The sequence below is a fragment of the Sinohyriopsis cumingii genome, chromosome 2 (genome assembly GCF_028554795.1).
Source record: "Sinohyriopsis cumingii isolate HCF-2022 chromosome 2, ASM2855479v2, whole genome shotgun sequence".
Lineage (NCBI taxonomy): Eukaryota > Metazoa > Mollusca > Bivalvia > Unionida > Unionidae > Sinohyriopsis > Sinohyriopsis cumingii.
This window is the reverse complement of record NC_142962.1, coordinates 138,657,949-138,674,237: the sequence shown is the minus strand read 5'-3', so window position 1 is coordinate 138,674,237 and position 16,289 is coordinate 138,657,949. Positions and strand designations below refer to the sequence as shown.

The 16,289-nt window shown below is 33.0% G+C and overlaps 1 protein-coding gene across 2 annotated transcripts in view; it reads right to left on the bottom strand.

Moving 5' to 3' along the window:
* Positions 1-1,572: 1,572 nt before the first annotated feature.
* Positions 1,573-16,289, bottom strand: part of LOC149805923 (nucleosome-remodeling factor subunit BPTF-like) — a 90,659-nt gene continuing 75,942 nt past the window's right edge. For both annotated transcript variants that reach the window (XM_089950703.1, XM_089950704.1), the window contains exons 23-24: positions 14,539-14,623; positions 1,573-12,621 (exon numbers count right to left, since the gene is read on the bottom strand). In XM_089950703.1, coding sequence (XP_089806829.1) covers positions 12,425-12,621; positions 14,539-14,623 — 282 coding nt within the window. In that variant the 3' untranslated portion in view covers positions 1,573-12,424. The remainder of the gene's footprint in view (positions 12,622-14,538; positions 14,624-16,289) is intronic.

Sequence of the window (16,289 nt, the reverse complement as noted above, 5' to 3'; positions counted from 1 at the left end):
ATTTACAGCAATAAATAATTATATAGTGAGTGAATATCTAACTATAGGAAAACACCAGGTTGTTGGGTAGTACTGATAAAATCTGTTTTTTAAAGGAATTTAAATTGTCACATATACTCACTTGCAAATCCAGTCCAAGTGCAAACTGCAGTTTCTTAAAGAGTTATCAGTAGAAAAAAAAAGACTGTGATCTGCCAGCACATCTTGTGATGTCAGATTAGTGTCCTTGGTGTTTGTAGTTGGATTCAAGTAATAGGACTATGTTTAGTAGGTCATGCAACAATGGATCACTTTTTGGTAAATGGAAGGGAAAAATGAGTTTTAACAATCTTATTCCAGCCAACTAATCCACTGGGTTTTATCAGAAGATTTTTTTATCAACTCCTAAATGAAGATTGTGCTGATCTGATATCCAGTTATCTTGAAAATCTTCTTATTGCTACTCCTTATAAGTAGAACTCCTTATAAGTAGAAAGTCATACTGACATTTTGTTTTTACCTAAAGACTAACTGTGATGTCAAGTTCGTCCTGAAAGAAAATTATGCCAATCTGACTTCAAATATGGCCACCATGGCAGTCATCTTGAAAATCTTGACATTACTCCTCCTAAATGGAATCCATATCAACATTGCGTTTTCACCAGAGGACTTCTTTGGTGGACTAGTTGGTCCTGAATCAAAATTGTATGCCGATCTGACATCCAATACAACCATCATTGTAGCCCTCTTGAAAATGTTATTACTCCTCTACAATTGATGCTAATATAAAGATAAGTTTTTCACTAAAAGACTTGTGATATCTACTTGGTACTAAAAGAAAATGGTGCCCCACAAACATCGAATATGGCTGACACAATGAACATATTGAAAGTTCTATCACTAATTCTCCTGAAGGGATGGTCAGATTGGCATGGGGTTTTCACCAAATGTCTTCTCATGATATCTACTTTGTCCTAAATTAAAGTTGTGCAATAGTGGCTAATCTGAAAATATTATCGCTCACGAATATCAGAAATCATTTCAACATTCTGCGGTTAAAAAGACTTGGTCTTATTCTGAATTCCTGGAAACTTTTTCAGACAGAGCATCAGACTCTTTGTTTTTAGCATGAAACCGGGAAATTACATTCCTTTTTTGTTAAGCCTAACAGACAATGTGGCAAAGCACTCCATGCTTATCTTTCCACTAGAGTTTCACAACATGTATGAATTTGCTCTCACAACCATACAGTTGTCAGTGTTTGCCTAGGTTGATTAATAATCTTGTTAAAAGAAATTTTATTAAAAAACATCCCACACAAGGAATATATAATCATGGCAAAATAAGAAGACCACAGAGGAATGTTTCTGTATCTTACACTTAAATGGATTTTACTTCAATGTGCAAGTCCAGGTGCATTTTCTTGGAACATAGATGCCCCACTGCATACTACAGTAGGAGACCGAAACTTGACACGCGCAAAGCAATGAAAGGGCAAGGCTAACACTACTAGCCCTTTATACAGTAGTTTTAATCCTTCATTATGCCATACTTCTAGTATAAACTCCTATAAATTAAATAAAGAAATCAAGATTTATGTGCCAGCTAAGAATTTATTCTACTGGTAAATGAGGACTATTTATTCTGTACAAATGTTTTGTGACATAAATAATGAGAAGTCAGCACTTTCATAAGTTCTATGATCTAAACATTTAGACCAAAAACCATGATGAGTCCAGGTCTGGCCCCGATTTTAATAAACATTTCAAAATTGCTTCTTCATATTGTGCTTTTGAGACATAAATAATGAAAAGTTCGCACTTATACAATGAGTTCTAAGCTTTTAATGTTGAGACACAAAAAAACATGATTATAATTTCCATGTCTTGCCCCAGTTTCACTAAACATCTCATTTATTTTTTCCTTTGATTGTATTGTGATATTTTAATATTTTTCTTATTGCTTGGTTAGTAATAGCAATTTTTATATTCACAAAACATTCAGCTGGCATAAGGGATATTTTTTTTACAGCATCCTTAATTTCTTTAAAGATATCATGCTCATCTCTTAGTAAATTTAAAGAATGCCTGGATTTGTTTTTCAAGATTAAAAAGGGTTTCCATATACTAAATTTTCAGATAATTTTATTTGTATCCTTTCCTCTTTCTCTACCTCAAGGCAAGATAATGTAAAAGCTCAATTTGAGCAAAATCTCTGAGGCTATTGTTGGAAACTGGGGCTTGGTGATTATGTTGATAAATTCAATACAAAAAACACAATGGATAAATAAAACTCAATGTACAATGAAAGTTGCATATGTATGGGCGTTATTTAAAACTGCGATGAAATAAACATGAAATAGTAAAAATAAATTACATGTACCATACAAAACAAAATAAAGTTGTCATAGACAACATTACTAACAAGCATGCAAATGGACTGACAATGATACATAAATAGTCTCTTTTTTTTGGCCAATTGCCAGCCAGGTATCAAGAATTTTTTGTTGATATAAGAATGGACTCTTATACTTAATGCACAAACCCTCCTTTCATTATGCTAAAGGGTCGAACCACTTTTGTATAGGTCTGAGTCTGATTTTTACTTAAGAAAATATGTCTTCATGACTATTTGAAAAGATATGGCACATCAAGGAACATCAATAATTACAATATCCATTAATAAGGGGCAGCAAAATTTCTAACATTAAAAACTGACTTACTCTACTATTAAAAAGTTTACAAGTCCAGTTGAAAAGTGAAAAGATACTCTCTTTGAAAAAAGTAATCTTGAAAATCCTTCCCCTTTGCAATGCCAACTTAAAATAGTTCTAATTTCAAACTGCCAACCACGAGTGCAATTAAGCATACAAATTTACTGATGGTGTTACCTTTACAAAACACGCCTATTGGCCACTGTTCATACAAGGATAATTTAACAATGCTTATAAATGCCTGATACACAGACATTAGGAGATGCTGCCAATTGTTTAAGTAAGCTTTAATGATTACAAGTGGAAAATATTAATAAATGAATGGAGCCAGGTGGCTAAATCACATTGAAAGCATATGATCAGTTGTTACATTACAAACTATACACTCATTTAGATCCACTATCCTATTTTCATTCATTAGATAAAATATAATTACTTGGATCAATTTATTATTGAAAAAAAGTTAATGATATTCCAAAAATATCAGTCATATCTCTTTGGTCAGAACTTTCCCTTTCATAATCTTTGGATAGTAGTCAACTTGTCACAACAGTCATTCTACCCCCCCCCAAAAAAATCCTACATAAAAGATATGTATTTTTTTTGTGGTCAGTGACCAGGTGTTTCCTAATGAAATAATTTTCCCCTGCTTTAAGAGGTCACTGGAGAGTATAAACAATGACTGTTCTATGCATGTAAATAAACCTTTGATGACAATACTGGTATTCAGTGCATGGTATTTAAAAACAAAGCTTGAAAAGTTAACTTGTGCACAAAAGTCACCTTTCCATGGGTGGCCTTTTTTGATAGGTTTTTGTGTGTGTGTGTGTGTAAATCTCCTTTGATAATCTGCACTAACTTGTTTAAATTCTGCACTGCTGTCTACCACACATTTTTATTTATTATCTTTAACTTTAAAAAAAAAATGCTTTTTATGAATGTTTTATTTGTAGGGAAGTCTGAATGATTGCAAATATTGCAAAAATAAATAACCCAACTATCAGGGAATACACATACGAGGTCAAGCAGAATAATGATTTCTGTAATCTCTGAATTAATTTACACGTCAGTAACATGAGGAAACCAAGGCAAGAAAATACCCTGATGTTCAGAAAATACGATAAAATGATGAAAAAATTATAACATTCTAAAAGATGACAATTTTCACTGTTTAAGATTTTGTGAAATGCTCAATTATTTTTGTAAGCAGTGATATGACAGAGCATTTTAAAAAATAAAGCAAGTCCTCTTTACATTGGACAAAAATAATTATGCATATTGTGTACGTTGTTACTGCCCAGGCCAATTCTATTCAGCTATACAATGCTAAGTTAGCAATGCTTTATTGCATTATTAACATCAATTGCTGAAAATTCAAAGCTTAGTTTGTATAAAACACAAAGATACCAACAAATTTTATACAGAAGACTTATTAAAATGGCAAAATTTTAATCTTCTTTTGTACCTAGTGGTAAATTTTGCAAGTGAAATTTTGAATACTGACCTGATCTCATCCTTAAATCAATAACTGTTTTCCTAATTCACTAACGTTTTGCAAAAGTTGTTGCATATAATATTTTGGACTCTAAAAATTTGTACATAAATATAAAAAATCATACTAAATGTAGCATATAACTACAAATTTCCAATGAGCACAAAGTTTCACTCCATATATCGGAATTTCCTTATTAGTGAGAACTTGTGCAGCAATTATAGGTCACAACCTGTTGAAAACTCCAAAACGATGTAAACATTTATGCAGCAATTAACATTTTGGGCATTTGACGATGGTACATGTAGCAAAAACTGTTTCTCGATTATCTGATTGGATGCAGCTGAAAGAAACTGATTTAATCAGACTGCTTGATACTAGGTGTGAAACGATATACTTATGACATTTATTGATAAAATTTACTGATGTACATATCAACTTGATGATCTTTTCATCTTTAGAGGGTCTGTTAGTTGTAGTTGGTGCCCTTTTGTGTGTTGACATACTGGTTGTATTTCCAATATGCAGATCACATATAGCATTTACTTAGCATCTGTTTATATGCTATTTTCATCCAAGACAAGATAATATACTTTCAAACAGACTACCTGTTAGTTTTTAGTGATTTTAATTAAACCTTTTAGGTTATTTCAGGCTGTTGAACAGATGCACAACTCATCTTGGCCACCGTGCCCTTTGTTTTGCACTGCATGAATGCTTTTAAAATAGCTTATTAGGAAGGACATTTTTATCAAGAACAAGTCCAGGAGTGGGAGTGAATATGAATAACAACTAAATTTAACACAATGTCCTGCAGGTGCAAAACAAATGCTGTGGCCACAAGCACTTTTTTTGTTGGTGAATAAGAAAAACTATTGACAACACCCACTCCCCTTCCAAAAATTTTAAACTTTATGCAAGGTGACAAACTTGCATGGTTTGAAATCTCCCCCCCCCACACACACACTAATTCTGTGCAAATTTTACTTATTCCATCAGTACGTTCATCCACTGATTAAACATCTCAGCATAGAAAAAGAATAGAAAGAGACATTCCAAATTAGTGCCCCATGTATGATTTACACTTTACAGATTATTTAATAACCACTTTTGTGCAAAGTTTGTCTGTTGTTTGCCAATACTTTCTTTCTGTCATACTGAGAATAAGCTTCATTAAGTCTGATTGGTCATTATTGTTTACCCCAGACTGGAAGAAACATTAGTCACCAATCAGAATTCAATGTAACATTTTACTATGTGATACACTGGAAGTGTAGCCATCAAAACTGGCCCAAGTAGACAATATATGAATCAACAGAACAACTTTCTGTAAAATTAGTTATTAAATAATGAAGTAAAGTACTTCATAAAACCTGGGGAACACATTTTAAATGTCTCCTTTATGCTGAACATGCAGTTGGGATAAGATAATTAGCATGAAATCAGTGATTAGGGTGGGTACATTACAAACCATGTCACCTTGTGTTAATTTGTAGAAGGCAAGGTGTTATCAATAGGTTTTTCTCTTTTACTGACAAAAACAAATGCCTGTGACATTTGTCTAAGGCAGATTCTCAATTTAAACAATAAAAGAGCAAACAGCTTATAATTATTCATGACTGCTTAATAAGTAACTTGTATAGGATAAATATTGTCTTGTATCCATATGGCAAAAGTACTGATGCATCGTTTTACCCCTACTTGCTAAATTTACATAGGAAGATAATCGGGAATAATCGAAGCCCCTATAGACAATGCATTACATGTTTGTAAATTTCTCCAATTAAAACTTTGCATACAGGTTCTTCTTTCGAGTCGGAGCATGTGGATAACATGGAACAATTAGCATACTGAAAAAAACAGGTCAAGTAATGATCTCTGATTGGTCAATTGACTTTGCATATGGGCATAAGTTCTTTATCCTCCAGTTGGTACTTATACAAATCAATTTTGGACAGCCACATATGCCAGGGGTCAATGTGGTATTAGATGTATTGATGACCCTTGGCTAGCGTAGACGAACTAAGACTTTATCAAACAAAACCAGTTACCAGGTCCCGCCGTTTTACTCTTCATTTTGAATAGCATGTAACAATTGCTACTCCATACTCGATTTGACAATTTAAAAATTTAAACCATATTTATTTGCAGATGACATCGCCATAACTATATAATGTGACTGATTTGAGAAATGACAATGTTGCAAACACTGAAACATGAGGTATTAAACGAAACTTATACACAAATCATTATACTAATGTCGGACAGTAACTTGTAAGCATTTACATCAAAAACATGCAGATGTATACTTGGAAAATAAATAAGAAAGAAAAAAAAAAGATGTTGGCCTTCATGCTAATGTACATGTGAATTAGATGAAGGACCTTTTAACTTCCTACTGGAGAAATAACAGCTTGGACAGTAGTGATCAAGCAAATCTCTAAGATATATATATATACACTTCGAACCACCTTGAAGATCTCACTGATTTCAAGTGATTGCAAGGGGTTGCCCATTAATAATGAAAATATGTTATACAGGGTAAAATTCATATGGCTTGGTTTCGTAGGGCAACATATTTTCTTCAGTCTAAAAAGAAATGCTTTCCAGTGTCTGGTTCATTGCATGAACAGAATAAAAAATGGGTTTTGAAAAGACCATTGTTTAAAAAAGTACGACCAAATCAGTCTTGTGTACATTCAGTCTTTCTCCTTGATAGTAACAGATTGGAACATTTTCCAGTTTCATATCTGAGTGTGATTTAAAAGAAGATTAAAAAAGGTTGTTTCAAATTTCCAAACATAAGATTCCATTCCACAACAGACCTTGGTCAAAATAATCTCTGGGAGAGATGTGTTCTGAAGTTTATTTAGAGGTCTGTTAAATCACAAAGTTGTCTTATTACTTACCTGCTGGACACCTGATGGACAAAAGCCAGCATGTATCCTGGAGCCGTGATACATCTAAAAAAAGTTATCATTCTGTGTTTGTAGTGCCTTTTGAAAAGTGTTTCCCATTTGATTTTTTAAACTATGCTGCCCCACAAATGGTTAAACCTGCTTCCGCTTTTATTTTTTTATATTTCATCCTTTTCATACTGGATGCAAGTATCCAACATAATATCCCATACTCCAAAAGAGATCTTGTAAAAGCGACATAAATAAGTTCTGATTTTCTATTAAGATTGAATTTCATACTTTGTAGTATATTAGTAGTTGTGGGATTTTAAAAAAAATATTTTCAAAGCACCAGCAACCAGGGTTGCATCCTTAACAATAATTGACAATGATGTATTATCAGAAAACAGGCTTACAATGTATCATCAGCAAACAGGCTTACAATGGACTGAATATCAGTAATAGGATCATTAGTGTAAATTAAAAATAACACAGGTCCAAGTACAGATCCCTGGGGCACACCATGCCATGACATGTTGGTCTGAAGTACAGCCTTTCTAAGACAACTTTTTCTATCCCGTTTAATTGATCATTTATAAACCATTTCAGAAGTCAATCACCAGTTCAAATATTACTTATGAAATTGTATCAGAATTTGATGAAGGCCTTAATATCACAAAACACTACTATAATTTCTCGCCTTATTCAACCGCTTGTGAAAAGTATTGTGTATATCACAGTTGTGAGTGAGTTGAATCTTGGGGCGTAAAACCAGACTGAAGATAATTGGTTGTTTTTTTTAGCTGTAAGATAGTGCATGTGTTTCATGATGTATTTTTCAAATGTCCACAAAGCTTAGTAAGGAACTAGGTCTGTAATTTGAAACAAGATTTGTCCCCTTTTTATGAACAGGAGTAACAATAATCTCCTTCCATGCTATTTGAAAATACAAAGATTGGAACAAATTATTGAAGAGTTTGGATCAATATCATGACAATATGCAAAGCCTTCTTTAAGGAGCCTAGGGTGGATCTTATCAAGGGTCCCTGTCTTACTTATATTCAACTTTGAAAGAATATCTACATCATTTATGCTGATGTGAATATTATTATGGCCTTTGTAAGGAAGAGATATAGAAGGCTGGGCAGAGGTATAAAAGGCTGGGTAGTGGAAGCATCATCTATCCTTGATTATTCTGAAAAATATTTATTAAACAAGTTTTATTGTGTTTATCTACTAATTTGAAATATCTTTCAGTTTGGTATTTCTTGTGATGCAAATAACTTGATTCAAGTATTTCAGAATTTGGCCCAGTGCAGAGAAAAATTTGGCTTTTTTAGCCAATCAATCAATCCTATCCATTGCCAAATTAATTTTTTATTATCATTGTGCATCTAGGGTTGTTCTCTTGAATGAATTATTATTTTATTGGGAATAGCAGAAAGGCTGCCTCAAAGATATTGGTATTAATCTTACACCTGTGTTCATCTATCGAAAGATCTGAAAACTTCCAATAAGCTCAATATAACAACTTCAAGTTTCTGTAAATTCCCAATTAGGTGCTTGATAATCCTATACTTTTTTTGCTTAAAGCATTGCTGCTGAGCATTCATAAAGTCTGTGAAACAATAAATGGGGTTATGATGGCTACAAAAAAAGGGTCCAAGACCTCTTTTTCATAACAATTTAGTGTTATTCGTAGTATTAAATAAACTATTGTGAAAGTATAGTTAGAAATTCTTGTGGAATGACTAATCAAATCATGTAAATTAAATGTATTCATGATATCTGTAATATTTCTACATCTGCTGGAGACACTGAGATCTCAAATGAAGTCTCCTAAGATGATTGTCATTTTGAAAATAATGTTTTCCTTGAGACTTTGTCCATCATCATATCTTGGGTGTATATAAGTAATTCCAATTAAAAATCTTCTTGAATTTTTATCTGAGCCCAAAAGGCCTCAAGGTCTGGTATTAATAAACTGTTTTTTTGATAAAGGGAATCCCAGTTTTTGAAATACATCACTACTCCATCTTCATTTCTGTTATGGTGGATTTGTGGGTTAGAAAATTCTGTACTAGGATGTCTTCTGTTAGAATTAATCCCTCTTAGCACATTTCATTGACTGTAATGTTACATGAAATGTGCTTACACTGCCAATCTTATTGTACCTACTTTGACTATTAACATAACACACTAAGAGGCTTCTTTGCAAATTAGGGTCTATGCACTGACCCAGAAATGTCGGAATGTCAGCATCAACTAGTGAACAAATGATGAAAGTTCCCTTAACTGGCTTATTTTTACCCATGCACAGTTATGTTCTATTGACGACAGAGCTCTGATAAGAACACAATATATAGGAATTAAAAGAATCCGCTATAAAAAAGTGATATGCTAGCAAATACAAATTATCTGATCAAATTCATTCATCTCATTGCTAGAATGTCTGGTAACCTCACAATTGCAATAGTAATGCCCAATCAGAACCCTTTAATAGTTCTGATTAAAATTCATGGGTTGGGTAACAAAACTAAGAATCATGGTTGACTTGATTGGATCTTATTTTAAGCTAAACAAGACTCAGTGCACAAGTTATTTGCATGAAAAGTCTATAAAGAATTATGTTCTTATTATCTGTTGCCAGTTTCCTAAATACTGATATACCCAATCCACTATATGCTATGTAAGTGAAAGATTCCTATATGGTATAAAAGTGCCAACATAAATACAAATTGTTTGAAAAAAAACCATAAACAAAATAAAAAGATTCGGTAAAAAGCAGAGACAGCAATAATGCACTTCTTCTTTTTTTACTGTTTATTTCAAGGGAGTTTGTCCATTACACACAACATGAAAATATACATCTACAAATGCAGCATTGTAAATGATCGTAATATTTTCTAGCAAGATTTAGAGTAGGTTTTATGATGGAGGGGCCACATCTGCCAGCACATAATTTGCCAGCAGATTCAAGTCAAAGTTGTTTGCAAGAAATTGAATACAGAACAAACAGGGTAGGTCCAATCTGCATTAAGAAACTGCAGGTCAAAGTCTATGCCTTCTGCTTGTGAATTACAAGGTGGTATTTTTAAGCCTTCACTAAATATAAAACACAAGACACAATGGAAAACTTGAATCACATGCTGCCCATTTCAAAGTAAAGTATAATAATGCCACAGTGTTTTATTCCCTTGCACACAATAACTTTTCTACAAGGCATTCTAGACAGAGTAAAAACTGTAAATATTAAATATATGAAAGCAGGTATTTACATGATGTCTTGATATGAAATGAGCTGATTGGTGACTTGATTGCAACACATTGGTGAAAAGATTATTTGTATTTGTTTAAATATATTGAACAGGCAAATAATACCACCTAAAGATCACTTTTTTATATAAAAAAAAATTATGTACACAAATATATGCTCAATATACCAATGTACTCACTTATAAATTAAATCAAACTGCAAAGAAAGATCCTGGTCTGCCATAGTATAATGCATCCAAGGATCAGAATCTATGCTGTTTGTTCTAATGATTACTCCTAAACAAACTGCATGGACCCAGATCTACTGGTACATTATGCGATGGCAGATCTGGGTCTGTGATGTTTGCAGTTGGTGTTATCTTATTAGCAAGTATATATGGTATGTACAGAAATGTTATATATACATTTATTTATGTATTCATAAAATAACTGGATCCTCATGTAATTTATCACTAAACAAGTTTACTAATTTTATTGATGTTTTAAGACATAATTTAGTTTATTTTACAAGTCAGCATTAACTTATTTGAAAAAAACAAAAACAAAAAACAAATCGTAAGTTCCTTACAAATTAAATACAACCAACTTTTACTTAAAAGGTAATGCATGAGATTCTAAATGCATGATTTCGCAGATATCTATTAAGTCCAATGATCCGATACTATTAGTTTTGTTACGCACCCATTTCATTTACACGGTTGATGTAGAATTAGATTTAGATGTTCAATCTGTTTCTAAATCGCACACCCAGACCAGATCCTAGTTTCACATGTATATATTCTCAAATGTACAAATCCAAACTTTTATTAATCATAATTGGCTATGATTTCCAATAATTCTATTAAACCAAAACCGTTCAGAAAGCTTACAAATGGATGGAGGGGGAGGGGAGATCATGTAATAAATTAAAAACCAACTCCTCATTCATATCTTTTCTGGGTCATGGAAAATAACTTATCTGATATGATGTATGGCCTTATAGCCTTGGCCAGTTAAAAAACTTACTGACAAAACTGGAACAGAAACATTTAAAAGAAGCTGGCCCACTACAAAACTTGCCACTTTCAGAACTTTTTAACAAAATTTTCATGATTATAAAAGGGACAGTAATGGAAACTTCATTACATTTACTAAATTATGTAAATTTATACATGCTGGAAGCAATAAACCTAGAAATTTGTCCACACATCACAGATACTCACACCAATATGATGCAACATGATGCAATTATAGGGCAAAGATCCAAGTCAAACAGGGGCTATAACTCCACAAATATGCCCTTAAAATAAAAATCAAACTTGACCTATGTGTTGTCAATATAAAGCTTTATATTGAATTTGGTTTCAGTCCATTGAGTCCAATAGAAAGTTTCTAAAAGGAAACTGAAAGGCAAAGTGCCAATCCAGAAAGGGTCTCTACCTGTAGAATTTCACAAACTGAACAGAAACCACAAGAATCAAACAATTCAATTTATGTTAAATCCATTTGCTGATATCAACCTGAAATCTCACAACAAATTAAAGCATTGACAAACAGATGTAAATGATGAAGGCAAAATGATTTCTGTTGCTAATGAAAAGACATTGTAAAATATGTACACATATTTTCCTACATTTTTCTTCAAACAAGAGAAAATGAATTCTAGTAAATTGTCTCACTAATACTCTCTACTATTCCCACTCCCTCCATCCTTGCATCTGAAATTTAAAAACTTGAACACTGAATCTTAACTGTGGTGCCACCACTAGCAAACAACTGATATCTAATGTGTATCTCACCTGCCACTAATGCAGAAGTGTTATCTACAATATATCTCACCCAACGTTGGTGGAAAAGTAATATCTACAGCATATCTCACCCACTGCCTGCAGAAAAAATATATATCCACAAAATATTTCAGCTGCTACAGGCAAAAAAGTAATATCTTTATCTCACAATTTGCAAACGATGATAAAAAAAATAATTCTATGGCATTCTATCCACTGTAAATCATGATTGCATATGCCCTGTATTTCAGAAACCTTTGAGAAATAATGAGATGCTAGTTACAAATGAGCTTTCATGACATCATTGAGTTAGTTTGTCCTTCAAGGCTTTTAATCTCTGCACGAAGTATGTTTCCAGGACTTCAGCACACTGATAAAATGATGTGTCGGGAGGATTGTACAATCGACAGTTGTCAAATATTTTGGTAACATCTTTCACAAAGTCTGCCAATCTTACATATTCCCGATTGTCCAAATTTGATTGCAAAGTGTTCAAGTCTGAAACATAAAAGAAAATTGCAAAAGATGTATAGAATGTAACAGAATATTAATTCGCTTGATATCTGGATGCTCCATATTTATAAAAACATTTCACACAAAATCTTGATTCAAATTAGCGTTAAGAATGGCAGAAAAACATGAAAGTATTATATATATATATGTGTGTGTGTGTGTGTGTGTGTGTGTGTGTATTTGCACAATCTTTTACCAGAAAAAAAGTGCATGCGTGAATGAAATATTCTAAAATTAACACAGTCCAATAAGTGATCAACTTTCATGGTATTTGTGCAAGCATGAGTTTAAGTTAATACTGCTTTATCAAACAGCTCAATAAATAAAAGACCCTTTAATGGGATCCATAAATGAAAATCCTTCCATAGTGGACACCTGTCTAATGCAAAGACTAAACATGTTTATTTTGTGCAACAAAAATGCTGCATATAATAAATATCATCACCTAGTATGTGTATTGATTGCCTACCTTGCTGTTTGCCAAAGCCGTTAATGAATGTAAAACAAAGTATTAAAGCTCATCCTGCTTTGACAGTTATTTAATCAGAGAACAATGACCATTTTCCACTAGGTCTCATTATATTGTATGTTGCCTCAGCACTGATTTCATAACTGATATTATTTTACTTCAATCAAATCAAAAAAAGAGTACAGTTGTGATGACTGGCATCCTACCATTAATGTAATGACAGCTCTGAATATCTTGTATGCTAAATAGTTCACTAGCTTGCTTCACTAGATCTGGCTCAGAATTTGTATAATGTTAATACTCATCAAAATCCTTACATATCAAGGTATGCTGTATAAACGTGATTGCTGTCAAGAAAATTCTTGTAAAGGTTTGTAAGGTGTTTTTAATGTTTTTGACAACTTTGCTTTATAAAGGAAGAAAGACTGTAGGTTACAAATAACTGGTTTTGTCTGCCACTTTATGGCACAGTTACACAAGTCAGCCAAGGCAATTGGACTAAGTGCCTTGTCCATCATCACACAACAGTAGCTGACCCAGGCTGATACAACGGTTGGATTTCAACCCGTACTCTTTCTATTGCAAACTACTAAGCAACCATGGCTCCCATTACAAATGTTAGCAGTAAATAGGAAAGCTCTATTTACATTCAGGTATTGTTCAAATCACTGTCAAAAACACTACAAAGTATTATAATCAAATATTATCTTCCTGACTGGACCTGTAGATGAGACACACTGTTTAAATTAGACTTCTGAAATTGTATACAAAGAGATAAAAGTGACACTGAGAAAAGAGATGAAAAAAGTGAAACACTTTTAGACTTACTAGAACCCACTGAACATTTCAAATTATTATGAAAATTTTACTTTTTACTGCACACGTCAAGGTGCCACTTACCTATTCTGTATAGCAGCAAGCATGCATAATGTGCATCAAGCAAATGATATTAAATTCAGTAACGCGAGTGGCACATTTTAAAAAGTCCTTACTTTTTAAAAATAAAAGAATAAACTTTTCCAGATATGTCACAGACACAAATCTCTGATATAAAGGATTTCCCTTGAGACTCCCATGCAGAAGTTCAACAGGTATCAACTTTTTGTATTTAAAAAAGTTTCAATTGTTAAGTTATCAAATACAAAACAGCTTTGAAGACTTCACGAGATGTAGGTCCAGCATTTATTTTAAAATGTTGGGGGCAAGTCATTAGCTTTCAAGCCTGTCTGACTTTAAGCCAGTATAGTTTCAATCTTAATATATAATGCCATGTATGTGCATGATTGTTATCTGAGTTTTAGAAGTTTCTTTGTAATTTATTCATCATAAACTTCTGACTGATGGACTCTGACTTTAAGTCATGTGAGGCCATCTGGCCATGAACAAATGCCATAAACTTCTCTTCTTTTTATGGTGATTGCTATACAACCTACCCATTGGTTCTTTGACAATGGCATAGTAATCTGGTACTTCATCTGGATCCACGGGCTCCAGGAAGGGCCAGGCCATCTTGTGAGACTGGAAAAGGAAGTGAAAAGTCATAAGATGCAGAAGTTTCCCCAACTGTTCTTTTTTACTCATGATGATTTGTGGATTTGTCAATGTTTTACAAATAAAACTTGACAGGAAATACTGAGCTCCTATGTACACATAATTCTTCATCATATTATGGTAATGCTGTGAACCCTAAACTTCCCTTTTTATTTTGTCACATCCCATCCCACTTCCAATATTAAGGACAGCAGTGTTTGGTCTGAACTAAGGAAATGCAAAAACCCTGCAACAAATCATTCTGTTTGTTAAATTTTGTTAGCACTTCATGTTTGCTATTAAGCACATTCAGAAAGACTCAACTGTATTAGTGATAGTTTAATTGTTTTGCCAACTAGAAGCATGCCCTGTAATTATATGCACCATATGGTAGATAAAACATATTTTCAAATTTCTCAAGTATGCCAATAAGGCTGGTTCCAATACTATACAGGAAACCAATTATCAACCCAATTTTACTGCAATAATGATGATATGAGATAAGTGCAAGCTGCTTGTAGGAAAAAAAAAACACAAAAAACACTCCAGAGTGAGGGAAAGTTGTCAGTATAAGAGATACCAGTAAAAGTCTAGGATATGAAATGTATCTGCTCTAAACCCATATTGTTACATAAATGGCTAAGCAAACAAGAGGCCCAAGTAGATATGGAACCATCACACTCTGCCTAATAGCCAAATGCAAGAGTAGTTGGCCAAGAAAACTGGGTCTGCAGAAACCATTTTTTAAGGATGTTTTCTGAGTATGTAATGAAACCAATTCGTTCAATGATTCTGTTTTCTGTATCAAAATCCACATCTCATCAGGATTATTTGTCCAATACCGAAAGACCGTTATGCTATCTGAAAGAAACTTAATGACAGAAGCTTTTCTGAAAAATTCGGTGATGGTGGATTGGCAACATTTGTTCAAATTTAAAAGGCCTTAATAATTCTTAAAGATAATGAAAGAATGCTTTCTGTTAAATCTGATGATGGTGGATTGGCAACATTTGTTCAAATTTAAAAGGCCTTAATATTCTATAAGATAATGGAAGAATGCTTTCTGTTAAATTTGATGATGGTGGATTGGCAACATTTGTTCAAATCTGAAAGGCCATTAGGTGGTGCTCTACAGTTTCGTATTTTGCACAGGTTTAGAATTTTGAAGAAAAAGAATTTCCCTGGGTTTCCTCAATGGTTATACTGGCTATTTAAAAAAGACCTTGTATATCTTAGGTATTGTTCAAAGAACCTTTAATTACCTTTATTTTGGTGTATGATTGATGGGTGTAATATGGGTTATAGAATATACAGCTTGGCCTTACTCCAGATTTGCACCTTTCAAACAAATGCAAGCTCCACTAGGTCATTTTCACTTCCTAAACTTCAGAGGTAAATTGTAAAAAAAATTAACTTTTTTTTATGTTTTATTTATTTGGTAATTCATTCATTGTACTTTCAGAAACTGGTATTGTCTAGTCTGGCAAAATTAATTTTCCCTATTTTAATAGCTGCTGAAGACAGTGTGCTTTAGACTAATTCAGGCTGATTTTTTAAGCACAAGGGAACAGGCATTTTAGCAGTGTGCTTAGATCACAATTTCCACAAGTACAATATCCAAATAAATGTCTGCTACGTTACATCAAAATAGCAT